This window comes from Coloeus monedula, assembly GCF_965178545.1.
Source record: "Coloeus monedula genome assembly, chromosome: 4".
Lineage (NCBI taxonomy): Eukaryota > Metazoa > Chordata > Aves > Passeriformes > Corvidae > Coloeus > Coloeus monedula.
Genome location: NC_138784.1, coordinates 36,932,276 through 36,946,170, shown reverse-complemented (window position 1 = coordinate 36,946,170; position 13,895 = coordinate 36,932,276). Strand labels below are relative to the sequence as shown.

General features: G+C 34.6%; 1 protein-coding gene across 1 annotated transcript in view; it reads left to right on the top strand.

Moving 5' to 3' along the window:
- Nucleotides 1-13,895, top strand: part of PTPRQ (protein tyrosine phosphatase receptor type Q) — a gene marked incomplete at both ends in the record, with an annotated part of 125,963 nt that overhangs the window by 49,109 nt on the left and 62,959 nt on the right. Inside the window, 4 exons of the mRNA XM_082280024.1 lie at nucleotides 247-348; nucleotides 2,632-2,752; nucleotides 6,462-6,622; nucleotides 8,190-8,335. Of these exons, the coding sequence (XP_082136150.1) occupies nucleotides 247-348; nucleotides 2,632-2,752; nucleotides 6,462-6,622; nucleotides 8,190-8,335 (530 nt within the window). The remainder of the gene's footprint in view (nucleotides 1-246; nucleotides 349-2,631; nucleotides 2,753-6,461; nucleotides 6,623-8,189; nucleotides 8,336-13,895) is intronic.

Sequence of the window (13,895 nt, the reverse complement as noted above, 5' to 3'; positions counted from 1 at the left end):
CTGCAACATTTTCGGAGTACAGCCAAGGACAAACTGCAAAGCATTCTAGGAATATGAAGTATTAACTGGTAATTAGGGCTTTGCCCCTTCTTTTACAAAATACTTTGTGCTCCAAGCTTTCCCAACGCTTATTTCAGTCTCTAATGATATAGTTGAGTGTGATAGGCTTATTCACTTCAAAAATACTTGCAGTATTATTTTGTCCCATTGAATGGTTGTTTTATTGAATTATTCTTTTTTATTTAGATTTAAATAAATATACAGAATATACTGTAGAAGTGTCTGCTAGTACCACAGTGGGGGAGGGTGTTCGTAGTTCACCTCTGCATATACTAACTGATGAAGATGGTAAGTCAGAACAGAAGTTTCAGTACATTACTGTCTATCTGTATTCTTAATTTACTCTTACACTTCATGTCAGATGTTTTTAAGTTTTATGCATTTTTTTGGCAGTTATGTCTCTCCATTGCTATCTGTGTCTATGTATCTACACACAAACATACTTTATCTATCTATCTATCTATCTATCTACCAAAAGATTTATCAGTACAAGCTATATGAAATGTCGCAATTGCTGTGCATGGACTTTTGGCCTTACCAATATCTTACGAATTTGAAGAATCTTAATGTTTTCATATTATTTTAATCTGATACATGACATGATAGAATTAAATACTGTATTCGGTTTTTCAGTCATGTGAGAGCTGGGGAAAAGGAAAACCACAAAAAGCTAGTTTGAATTGCCCAGGGACATTTCTGTGGGTTTTTTTGGGGAAAGATTTTTGCATTCTTCTAAACAGATGCAGGTACAGATACACATAGATAGATATGAAATTATTAATATTATGAAAATGACCGAAGTCCATCATCTGTAGCACTAGACTTCCAAACTGAGCAGGGGAGTGTTTTGCACTGCAGGCTGAGGATAGAAGACAGTTGTTGCAACCCCTGCTAATTTGTACAGTAGGTAACAAATCAGCAGAGTAACCTTAAAATTATAGTTGTACTTTCAGTACACCATGTAGTTGTGGGAAGTTATCATTGGTCACCTCTCTAGATTCTGCCAGGGAATTCTGAAAAAAAAAATCATAGCAAAAATCTTAGGTGCTGTGAGACACATTTTGGAGAAGGCTGTGTCTGCTCCTCTCCATTGATTAGGGAGGAAATCTCTGGGAATCTATTCTAAAGTGGCATTGACACAAGCAACCCACCAGCCACACCATCAGTATAAAAACTTTGCTCAAGAGTTATGTTGGTGCAGCAGACTAAAAAGAGTTCATTTGAATAAATCCATTTTTTTAGCATAGAGTATTTTTATTTAGAGCAATGTAGTTTCTATTCCTTAGGAAAAAAATCCTCTGAATAAGAATTGTAGAATGAACTAGACATGTCAAAAAGATGACATTCACTGTATGACAGATCTTTTATTATGTAGCCACTGAGGATAATATAACAAATAAAACAAAATACAGCTGTTAACATTTTTCGCTGGCACATAAACTCACTGAATTCAGTGAAACTTTGTTAATGAACAATATAAAAGAGTTTTTCCTATAATATAAAGAGTTATAAAACCTTTATGCCAACTTTCAATTAGTGAAAGCAACAAGAATTGAAAAACAACAATATTTATAATACACCACATGTTCTGTATTCACAGGAACACAGTGTTCCAAGGTTCAGACCAAATGTTTCATAGATTTGCTAATAGTTATGCTCATATTCTCAATTTTCATGCATGACTACAGCTATGACCTGAATTTTTAGTGCATGATGCTCTTCAGTTTAATTTGAGAAAAACAAATGTAATTCTAATATTACTTTGTAGTGATACATAAGTCTGTGAATCAAGATGAAGATTCATTTCTCAATAACACACTGACAATAAAGCAGTATTGCTTATGCATACATGAGTTATTTTTCCTCAGTAAAATTAATAAGAACCTTAGAAAAAAAATCAAACATGGTCTAACATTTTCATTTACTTACAATGTTTCCCTAGAGAGTTGGGATAGGGTGTCATCTAGAGATCATCTTAAAATGAATTTTAAGGGTCTCAGTGAATGTCTATCTTTTAATTTGCCCTTGTGACATGTTAAATGTATGAATGTGGTCCTTATCTGATGGAGTGAATAGATTTTATCACTGTCTAGTATCCCCCAATTTTATAATCTCTCAATGCCATGCTTATCTGTTTTTCTACCTTTTGGTGTTTTGTATTATTCTTTACAGCATCTTTTTTTCCTCAGGGGAACTATTATGCTGTATTTTACATGTGTTCATATCTATAAAGGTCTTGCTTTTATTAGAAGGGAAAAAAAATTACAGCAATATACTTGGGCAGTAGGTGAGTCACTGTGACCTAGCCACCGCTCTGTTTTCTCATGAAGTACTTTTTCCATTGAATCACAGAAACAGATGTTCTAACACCACCATGCAAAATCTTCTTTTATCATCTGTCAGAAAAAGGAAAAGAAGCTGTGCCTTAACATTAGCTGATGGATACTGTACCCGTGTGGTACAAGGTTAATTTTCTATCACAAATAATTAAAAGCCCATTTAAGGATGCTGTGTATCCCATCGATCTTAGCTGTTCAACAAGATGTTGTGTCCTGTTCTCTCATTTTATAGCTCCAAGTTCTCCTCCACAAGCCCTCTCTGTAAAACAGTTGTTGGGTGTCACTGTGAAGTTGTCATGGAAACCACCGCTGGAGCCAAATGGAATTATCCTCTATTACACAGTTTATGTCTGGTAAGATTTTTCTGGAAGTAGTTCTGAGGATAAATGTTAATCTGTAACCTATCAGGAATGTTAGGTTTTTATTACACAATATGTTGATTATATGTTTTGGGAGAACAAATATTCATCCAGCACTTAAAATACTAGACTTTTGTATATGCAAATTCAGAGTAGCCAAAAACTGGGGAACAATTTCAACATTTTGTAAGAATCCTCAACATTTTTCCAAACATTATGCTGTAGTAAGTGAATTCAAATTTCAACTAGAGCATGGTGACTATTTTCATTATATTCTGATTAGGCCTGCTGCACAGCAGGGCACAAACCCATGCTGAATTGTCAAGGAGATTTGAAATAGGCTTAAAATAGAGAAATATTGCCTCCTCTTTTAGACAGTAAGAGCCATGTTCAGAGTTTTTGCATGAGCTATCAATTATATCTGCTGTTATATTTTGGTTTTATTACATTAATAGCAAATGAGTATTTTTAACAGATACTTTTCATTTATTGTGTTTTAGTTTTTTCTATCTAACCTTTTTTTTCCCATTTTTTCCCTCCTGACATCCTGCTGTGATATTTTTTCACTTTTACAAAGGAGTTTTGTCACTTTAAAACTTGCAGCTTCTGTCCTATTCCTTGCATAACATAGTTTGGTCAAGTGACGTGGCATCTCTTCAAAAATCTATAACTTCTACTGGGAGTGAAAATATTTTTTATTGATCACTATTAATATATTGCATTTGTGCTTTACCATTTTATTGCCAGTACTAAGGTGCAGGAATCAAATACTAAAGTGCACATTATAAGATGTAAACCAGATGTGTAAATGTGCAGTTGTTATGGGCACACTGCTCTTGAGCTTACATTATTTTATCGTTATTTGACAGTTTTGGGGTAGGGTTTGGCCTCAGTCACTACATTTTTTTTTTTTTTAATTGTAATTTCTAGTTAAGTTGATGATAAAGTGAAGAGGAGCAAGGTCTTCTTTTCAGAAAAGTTAAATTTGTCTTCTCTTGTTAATTCTACTCTATTGGGAATGTCTGTTGCTCTTTCAAATGATGACTGTCCTCGAGCTAGGGAAGAGTTACTTCATGATAAGGGCTATGTTTTTTGATACACACTGTGTTCAAAGAATTGAGGTTATGCAAGTTTTCATCCTTATGTTCCCTTATAACTTACTGCTTTTGTTACTATGAGAAAAGATTTAACCAGAAGTATTTTTAAAAAAAACTCTTAAATGATCCGTCTTTCTAAATATTTCAATTAAGCAACCACATAATCTCTTGCTGTAAGCCTTGCCCCGTATTCTTTTTGCTCTGTCTTGTCTGTTGTTACTGTGCCATACCTAAATTTAGAGAGGCTTTATGTATCATGTTAAGGCAAGGACATTGGAGAAAAACTCCCTTTGCCTTCAAAGAGGCCATAACTTTACTCCTTCCTTGGCAGGGAGGGAGGGGGGTGGAGGAAGGAGAGAAATTTCAAGTATTTAACAGAGTTGTCTCTACAGTTTCATAAAATGCATTGCAGGGGGCGATTTGACAAGGCAAACTGTAGTGCCATATAGTTGCTGCTCTTGGGAGGTATTCAATATATTTTGGAGGAGATTGTTAATCCCAGTGCTTCTCAATAAAGCAGAAGGAAGAAGGTTACTACAGATGTTAAATAAGTGTTCCTTCACTTAAATATTTTGCGACAGTTGTAGAGAATTTGGTAACCTTTCTTTAGCTGATTTGGAACAAGAATCCACAACAAAGAGAATAGAGAGGGTGATAATCTGCTATGTTTTCAGTTATATTTAATGGAATTTGTCAGAAGACAAAGTGGTTTTGGGTGCTAGGGAGTATCAAAGAAACTTTCTTCCTGCCTTGAGCCTACAAACTCATACTCCCTAAATGTAATTTTTGAGTATTAAATGTGCAATTAACAAAATTGCTGAACTTGTATGTAGCCATTGTTTTTTTGGCATTATCCTTTCTACAAATTTTTGTGAGATACTTGTTGACTAGATCTATTTTCAGGTACAGATTTTTAAGAAAATACGGTACCTGTATTTATCAAATGAAAGTATGCAATTTCTTAGAATCTCTGTTGTTTGCATTTTTGAAAAATGCTGTTTAAGACCTTTTTGTAATATTTTTCTTCATTAAGATTTCTTGGCTTAACTTATTCTGCTAAGTACTTTTCTTGCTGTCTGCGAAGACTGCACTCACTTTGATTAGTGTTTTCTTATTTTTATTGCAATCTCAGTTGTTTCTGAACAGAAAATCAACTTCCCTTGAAATACCTCAAGCTTTTGTTCTTCTTTCTGTGCCTAGTTGTGGAAATGTTTTTTGACAACTCAGATGTAAAAATGTAGTTACTCAAGAGTAGAAATGTTTGCAGCACTAAGCTGTGGATTTTCTTCTTACTTAAATTATAACCAGATACGTATTTCCATACTAAGAATACACTGGGCAAAGATCCAGGAAAAGATGTCTTTCTTTGTATAGGGTTTGATAAGCACAGCTGCAATCTCTTGTAAATTTTACTGACTATTAAAAATGTCAGAAGTTTGGGAAAAATGTAAATGCTAACTTTCTCTATTGCCAAGAGTGTTTCCCATGTCAAGTGACATTCCACTCAAAATCTGAGGGTTAAGGAAGATTTTTTTTTCATTCTCATACATTTTCTCATTCCATTTATTTGTTAATGTAACCTTATTTCAGATATATTAGATGGTGATTTTTGCTAATAGGACAGTCATCCAGTTATCAAAGGATGAAAATCTAGTAGTTTTTAATAACTTTTTTCTTTTTTTTAGTATTAGAACACATTGTCATTTGTGAAAACTTCACAGTGACTCCTGGAGTAAGACATTTTGTTTTACTTATCAAATTATCATCTCTGTATGAAATCCTATTAGAGACACAGGACACCTACTCATATAGAAATCTTTGAAGGAATGGAATGTTAGGTTTTTATTTTCCTCCTTTTTTTTTTTTCTTAAAAGATTACATTAACTTTACAAGGAATAATGACTTTACAATGAATAAAGACTTTTTGAATTCTAGTTATTTGTGTATCTTATTTTACTTTCTGATAATCATTTCATACCTATGCTAATAGCAGTGTTTTATTAATGTTACATCTTACAGTCTTTCTAGGCGGGTTTTGACCTGACTAGAGTTCCATTCTGATCCTCTGCTACATTCCACCAGAATTAACTCAGCACCAGTTAATTCCTGTTCCATATCATCTTCTATTATTCCATTTATAACTTCAGCCTTCTGACCAATTTCACAGTGTCACAGTAGGGCATGCTCCCTGCTATAATCTTTTTATATTTCGCTATTCCTGTCCAGGGAGACAGTTTAGTTATGCCCTACTTTGTCCTTCCCAAGGGTACACATAACCATTTGAAAGCAGCTAAGAGATAGAAATACTCCTCCTTAGTTATTTCATATAGCCATTGTCTTTGTTGATGTAATTTATAAACATATTTCTGTGGAGTATTGGGGTGTTATTATTTGAAGGAACAAAATGAAGAGCCCTACCTCGATGTCACAGTACAAAAGTTAGTTTTTCACCATAAAAGACAAAGAGTTATCCTAGCCTATTTTAAAAACCTAAACTACTTGTATTTAACACAATATTGCATGTTTCAGTTTTACAGCGAATGCCATAATTGTATATAGAGAGATATGGTGTGTGTGTATAATTAATAAAATACTTTTTTCTTTAGGAATAAAATGTCAAAGAGGAGTGTAAATGTAACAGAAACATCACTGGAGTTGACAGACCTAGAATATAACTATGAGTATAGTGCTTACCTAACAGCGAGTACAAGATTTGGAGATGGCAACATAAAAAGTGATACTATAACATTCAGAACTTCTGAAGGAGGTAAGCTTATATACACTATGAACCTTTATTTTCATTCAGCCTTAAAATTCTGTCAGCCTTATTTAAGTTAATAAAGCCACTGAAGTAGAAGTGACATTTGACTTGTCAAGAAGAGACGTGCTACCTGTCTGTGTGGCTCTATCCTTGTGTCTACAAGTATCTGTGGCTCTATAAAATTATGATTGGTATTTATGTTAACTTATACTGAGAAGAAATTAGCATTTCTCTTCAGAACAGGTAAGATCCAAATAATTTCATTCTAAACTTTGAAATAAATTATTTTTGTAATATATTTTACTAGATCCTTACTTTAAGCTGCCATGACACAACTTCTGATAGGGAAAATACTCCTTAGAGTATCCCTCTTAAATATGAAATATTTTTAATTCGAAAATGAGCTCTATAAGTGTACATTGATTTGTTTATTCTATTTTAATTATTTTATACTTCCAACATGGAAAGTGACTTTTATATGATCATAGTGTATACTGTGCTTTGAAAGTCATTCAGTTTAAGTACTGTGTCTGGTTTTGCATCAATCATATTGATGTGGTTCCAAAATAGGTGTATGTAGGCATACTTCAGAATAATCCTGCATAGATAAATCAATTCCCCAACTCACAACCACTGGCAGGATTAGCATCTATTGAAGCCATCCCTCCAAAGTCTGTCTACATCATCAGGTTGTAGGTATTTACAGTCATTGCTATTAAAGCTGTTATGGAAATAAGAATTGACTTTATAGGGACAGACTTTTAGTTACTGGTCCTGGGGTTCCCCCTCCAATTAATATTTGAGTATTTTACACAAACTAGAGCAGCACAAAGCAAGAGAGGTACATAACTTAGGGTGTTCAGTACTCTACTGCATGTTCTGTACAGCACTTTCTTAGATGCTGAGAAATCTGGATTTAAATTCTCCTAAGCTGATTTAAGGGATTGAATTTAGCTCTCCTACATCACTGTGTTACTGAGAAGAACCATATGCTGCTATTCTTTATAAAACAGGAGGAGAGATTAATTGAAGAAGTCTTACAGGAGTCTTCCTGCACATTTAATAGGCTAAGAAAAGAGGAAAAAAGTGAAATTATCATACTGTCCAAGTTATGTACCTGGTTTACCCACATAGGTTGTGAGACTAAATTCTTTTTATAATCAGAGAGAACAAGGCTTTTAATTTAGGTTTTGTAAAACAAGTCCTTTTTTTCCCTACTAACCATATTTGGAGTATAGAGACCTAACTCTGTCAACTTTCAATGTCTGCCAATTAGATTTTCTATGTGCACAAAGCAGTAAGTACAGGACAAATTCTATAAGAAAACTCTGTCTGTTCACAAATGCAGCTAAATACAAATACGGTTGAAAAAGTGTTTTAAAAATTCATATTTACATTTACAGTTTTATTTAATTTTTTTTGTGAAGCATTTTCTATACCATAATCAGAAATACATTTAATTTGCCATAGGATTCTGTAAGATCTACCATAGTGGATGTTCCTCAGGTACTAAAATGTACAAAACCCTGAGATAGAAAAGCTTTAGGTATGCTAAAACTTAACATTTTTCCAGCACCAAGCGATGCACCGAAAGATGTTACATACAGAAACCTTACTTCCACATCAATAATGCTATTCTGGTCTCCTCCTCAAAAGCCTAATGGAAATATACTGTACTACTCAGTTTATTTCAAAAATAATTCAGGAGTATTCATACAGGTAAGCTTATTTATATTCTTTTGTAGAAGTCAATGAAATGTTCTAATAATTACTTAAAGATTAAATCAATTTTATGGTTATCAATAAATTGGTTTTTCATATTTCCTTTATCATGATGTATTATTTTAGCTCACAAAGGCAGAAGCATATCTTGTAATCATGTTACATTGTGTATCCCACTAAGCATTCATATCATTAATCATTAAAGCCAGTAGATTTTGTGTAATATTCCATTATGCAAAGTTTATATGTACATGTATCTATATAAATATATGCACACGTGCGCTTAATACATATACGCTTAGCATATGTAATGGATAGACTCAAGACCCACTACATGCATGGCACATCCTCAAGAGTGTTTATTTTAGTCAAATCTAGCAATGAAATTTCTGGTTCTGGTTTTACTTTTTAATACATGTTTGTACAGTATTGAAAATATGAAGGTAATATGAAAGTAGGGAACACATTTTTACTTCATATTTTTCTTACTCTCCAGAGGAAATTACTGTTTACTATACTGAAGCAAAGATATTGATACTCTGATGTTAAAGCTTAAAAGACAAAATCTTATAAATAATATTTTGGTGATTTATTTTCACATAGGTTTTTTTGCTGTTGCTGCTTTCATCCTCAATTATGCACTACACATCAATTTTATATATAATCTTTCTGTTCTCCTTTCTGTGAATATCTTATGGTACAGAAATATAATAAGGGAAATAAGCTTCCTTTACTGGTCTTTTGTCACAAGTTTTACACATATGGAAGAAAAACAAGAAATATAAATTCATTTAGAAAATTATGTATGGAAAATAACCTTGACTGCATAAATTTATGCTCAAGATATGTCTAAGGTGAAGTATGCATGTGTTTGAGGATAACTAGAAAAAGTGTTCACAAATGTTACAAATATCTGTGAGTGAGTAATTGCTGCCATACTTCAGTGTGTACACTTCTCTGACTTCTGTGAAGGTATGTGGTTGCGTGGCTCTGCACAGTTTCAGGTGCAAGCAGGACTGTGCCATGAGTTCACATTCTGATTAAAATTGAGATTAAAATCAGGGCTACAGTTCAGAATGTAGACTCTGTTTGCACACACTGCTATAACAACAGCATTTTTCTTAACAAATCTCTGGGCAAACCTTTACATCAGTGCGCCTGAACTAGCCCATCCTATGAAGTACATCTCAAGAAATTTTGGAGGAGGACTATGGACTTGGACTATTCCTGCCTTTAGGAAGGTGCAGCTCTGAGATGAATGAGTAAGGTGAAGCTTACTCTGAGAGAGGAAGAGAAAATCCCCCAGGATGTGCCCAGGACTCTGGAAATAAAGGAGGAAGATAGGGAAGATGGAGCACGGTAGCATTGGCCCAGCAAGGCAAGGGTCCAGTTTTATTATCCTGTAATGCAGTCAGGCAGGGAAAGGACGGTGGCACAAGTGGAAGTTAATGCTGCTTTGGCATATTATGAGGTGGATAGCAGGAAAGTGCTGACAGTAGCTCTACTTCTGTGTGTGGAAACTACCATTTTCATCGTTTTGACTTTGATTTTTATCTCATCCCTCTGCCGTCTGAAGATAGGTTTCAGCTGCTGTTGCATCTGTCTCTTATTGCCCATGGGATATGAACGTTAATCTCTCAAATCATGATCAAATCTTAATCTGTCTGCTCTCTTTAACTTCTTCTGCCCTTCACATCCTGTCTGCTCACTGCTTAGCATAACAACTACCATATCTACGCTGCAGTCCTATTCTGTACCTTGGCATGCCTGTGGGTGCAAGACAGATTTTGAACAGGTAAAAAAAGCCAACTCATTTCTGTCAGATATTTTATATTACTCTTTTTACAAGAGAGAAATGTGTAAAAGTCAGCCTGATATGTGACTATTTATATATTTATATGACATATAGACACAGTTGTAAGCTGCACGAGTATGCATACGTATAGCTTACAACTATCTGTAACTTAGAAGTATAACCATGTAATTGTAGGATCTGTTGCTAAGTTTTGTATTGCACACATTTGGAAAGAAAGAATCGTCAGCTGAAATACTCTGCGTCGAGGTAACCATTCTGCTTATGTTTATGCAAACTGTATTTTCAGTTTGAGAAATTATACAGGAGAATTTAAAAAGTAGGTATCTTTTCACGTTTCACATTTTCATATTGTAGGCAGCCATTCTCTATCAGTCTTTCCTCTGTTTCTTTGTCAGGACATAATTCCAGAGGTCCAAGTCTTAAAGAATATCTTCTAGATGCCTGAAAATCCACCCTTGCTGAAGAATATCAAGCAAGTTAACATCTCCCAGTGCTTTCATAATCTGAAATAGATTAAAAAGTCATACTAAAACTGGTGCTATTCTGTTGTCTCAATTTCTCAGTTCTCACACACTCTCAAACTTCTCAGGCATATTAAAACCAAATTATATAAACTGCTGGCTATTAATATGTTAAAACTAGGAAGTTAATATCTGCAGAGTGTTTTATTTAGGATATAAAAAAGACCTGAGATAAAAGATACAGTTTACTCCTTTACATGATGCAGAAACTTGAGTTTTCCTTCACAAAGGGAAAATTTATGTACCTTCATAAGTCAGAAAAATAATATATAGTTTCTTTGCTTTACTGGTCTACATGAAAAATAACACTGCAGCTGTCCAGTCAGAAGGCCTGGGATGCTCAGACGTAAGGTTCAGAACCAGAATAGCAGAAGGAAATATTTAGTGATGGAGATTAGATTTAAGGATTTTGGTAGATGAGTGGGTTGTTTCTATGGGGATGCTGACAGTTGTAAAAGAAAATGTGTCAGAGAGGGAGGAATGACTGGTAGCCAGCTAGAAGAAACCATTACCTGCATTAGGCTAGGTTCCAGTTCAGCTTTATCTTTCATATTCTGCTGTCATAGGTCTAGGGAATATGCTACTTCTTGGTATATATATCCTGTCCCAGTGCTGTAAAGATATGACATGTATGCTGACAAAGAGTACTTCTTTCACAGATGACATGACTGTACCTTTTCTTCACATCACTTCTCTGTGACACTGCTGGGTTCCTACAATTCAAGCTTTCACTGTTTGCAGTAGCAGCTTTGCAAGTTTTGCTCCATTATGCCTTGTCTGGTGCTTGAAGCAATCATACTGCCCACATTTTCAGTCTTATCAAGGAAATAAGTCAAAGACTTTATGGAAGTAATTGTCTCATGGCTAAATATCAACCTATGGAAGATATCACTGATTTGAATACTCTTCTATTCAATCTCTATATATATTTGTGTTTTGATTAGCAAGAAAGTGGGAAAGGTGCTAATTACAAATATAAATTTATGATTCAATAAAGTTCCCCAGTGTAGCAATTTCAGTACAGATGAAAAATGTCCCGCTCTGACAAACCAGACAGAGGAACCAGGAGCAAAGTACTGAAAAAAAGCCTATGATCCTTCTAGCAACTGAACATCAGACCCCAAATCATCCAACCTCTACCTCAAGCCAATTGAAATGAATATGACTGGATACAGTTCAGAGTGAAATTCAACTTGGTCTACCCTTGGGATGCAGATAAGGGTTGCAAGCATGTGCTATATTACTTAACAACCAAACATTTTCTTTCAACAATATGACCAAAGTAGGGATAAAAAGGGGAGCTTCCCTAAAATAAACTGCAAGTTTTTAAAAAGCTGGTCTCAGAATGGCAGAGCACACAGAAAGGAAATAACTTCACTTAGGTTTTTACTGGAACAGTGACTATTACGGTCCTTGAAGGATGGTTTGGATTAGCCCTCACAGTGTCACCACTCACCTGATTGCCAGAGTCAAGTGTGTGATCCTCCGACTTGAAACAAGAATGCAACACACTGAACCCAAAGAAGAAAACAGAACAGGAGAAAAAGGTTAAAAGTGAAGAAGAGCATCACCATATTTCCATATACAGCTAATTACAGCTTTATGCCCCTGGAAATATCTGCCACTTCCTGAGGTGAAGAAGATACTAGTTTCTGTTGACACTTTCATGGCTTGAGTGTATTGCTTACACTTAGCTGCTTTTAATAATCTGATACTTTGCTATGTCAAAACTTCTTTCATGTATGGATGAAGAAAGGGACAGAAGGAAGAATTTCTTCAGCTGTAGCCAAAGATCCTAAGCTGTTTGCTTTCATCTGCAGCCACAGTTAATTGTAAAACTTCCTATAGTGTTCTATCCCCAGGGTACAATTAGTACAAGTTTCATCTCTTCTCAGTTTGTACCCACACAGTTCTTCCTGCTCATTGTTACTCTTAATTATGTGTTCCTTTTTTTTTCCTAATATGTTGTCATATCAGTAGTTTGAGAGAATCTCCGCTCCTTGGGCTCCTCAAAGTAAAGGAACTACCTCTCAAAATAGTTTTTGTTGACCCACCAAAACCCCGTTAATAATATTGACGTTGGTTCACTGAGTCTTTAGCTGCCAGACAGCTGGCTGAATTGTAAAGGTATGCTTTTTAAACTAAGAGTTGAATTTTCAGCTGTTCATACCAATAAACTCCCATTAAATCTAGGATCAAAACTTGATGCGGTAGCCTTGCCATTTTTACCTTGAATACTCAGGTTATTGTTTAAGGGCTTATTTAAAAAAGTCTCATTATTAGATGTTATAAATTACTAATCATTGCTAACAGTAATAATAATAATAACAATAACAAAAAGAGGGCATTAGAATGCTTCTTCTGGGCCAGATGATGTATTCTGTCATACCCTGCTTAAGTATTAGAAAGTTTAATTAAATACCTGAGAATTGGATCCACTGTTTCCTGTGTCTTAACCTACCAAATGTAACACAAAGTTCTTTCCAGCCTTTTCATTTAGGTATGAAGCTAGTGTGAAATCCAAACTAATTTTAGAAGAAAGTAATATATTTAGGTGGAATTTTTTGTATTTTGACTGATGTTGGCTTAACTTAATCTTTTGGGCAAAACTAACAGTGTGCTTATATTCAGTTAATAGGAGTGGATATAAAAATTTGTACTCACCATTTGTGCAGCTTCTGTTCTGCATTCAAAAAATAGGCTTAAATTTTCATTGCCAAACAAACTGTTTACTTATTTATGTTGTGTAAGTACTAGTGACTGCAGGGAAAACTAGGTCTCAGGTACAGGTATAAAAATCTCAGGGAAATGGCTGAGAGTGTCACCTACTGTTTTCTGAAAAAATAAAAATATTTTGCCCATAAAAAATATTGCTGATGTGTTGCATTAAATATATAAATTGATATGTTTTGGTGACAGATACCAAGATTGTGTACTGAACTATCAGTTTGTACAGTACTGATTCAGCTGTGATAGGGCACATAACAGTGACTTCTTCAGTAGAAACTTTCCTCATGGGAAATATAATTCATTTTTCAGTATGCAGTTTTAGCATGTCTGTGCTTATATGTGGTATTTCTAAATTTTAACACCCAAATATTTCTGTTGCCTTTCTCCTGCTTTAGTAAGTTTGCTCTCACAGCCTTGTTTTTTCAGAAAAGCATTTACTTGAAAGCTAACTTGGTTTTTAAAGAAGTGGAGGATGTGGATTAGATCTAAC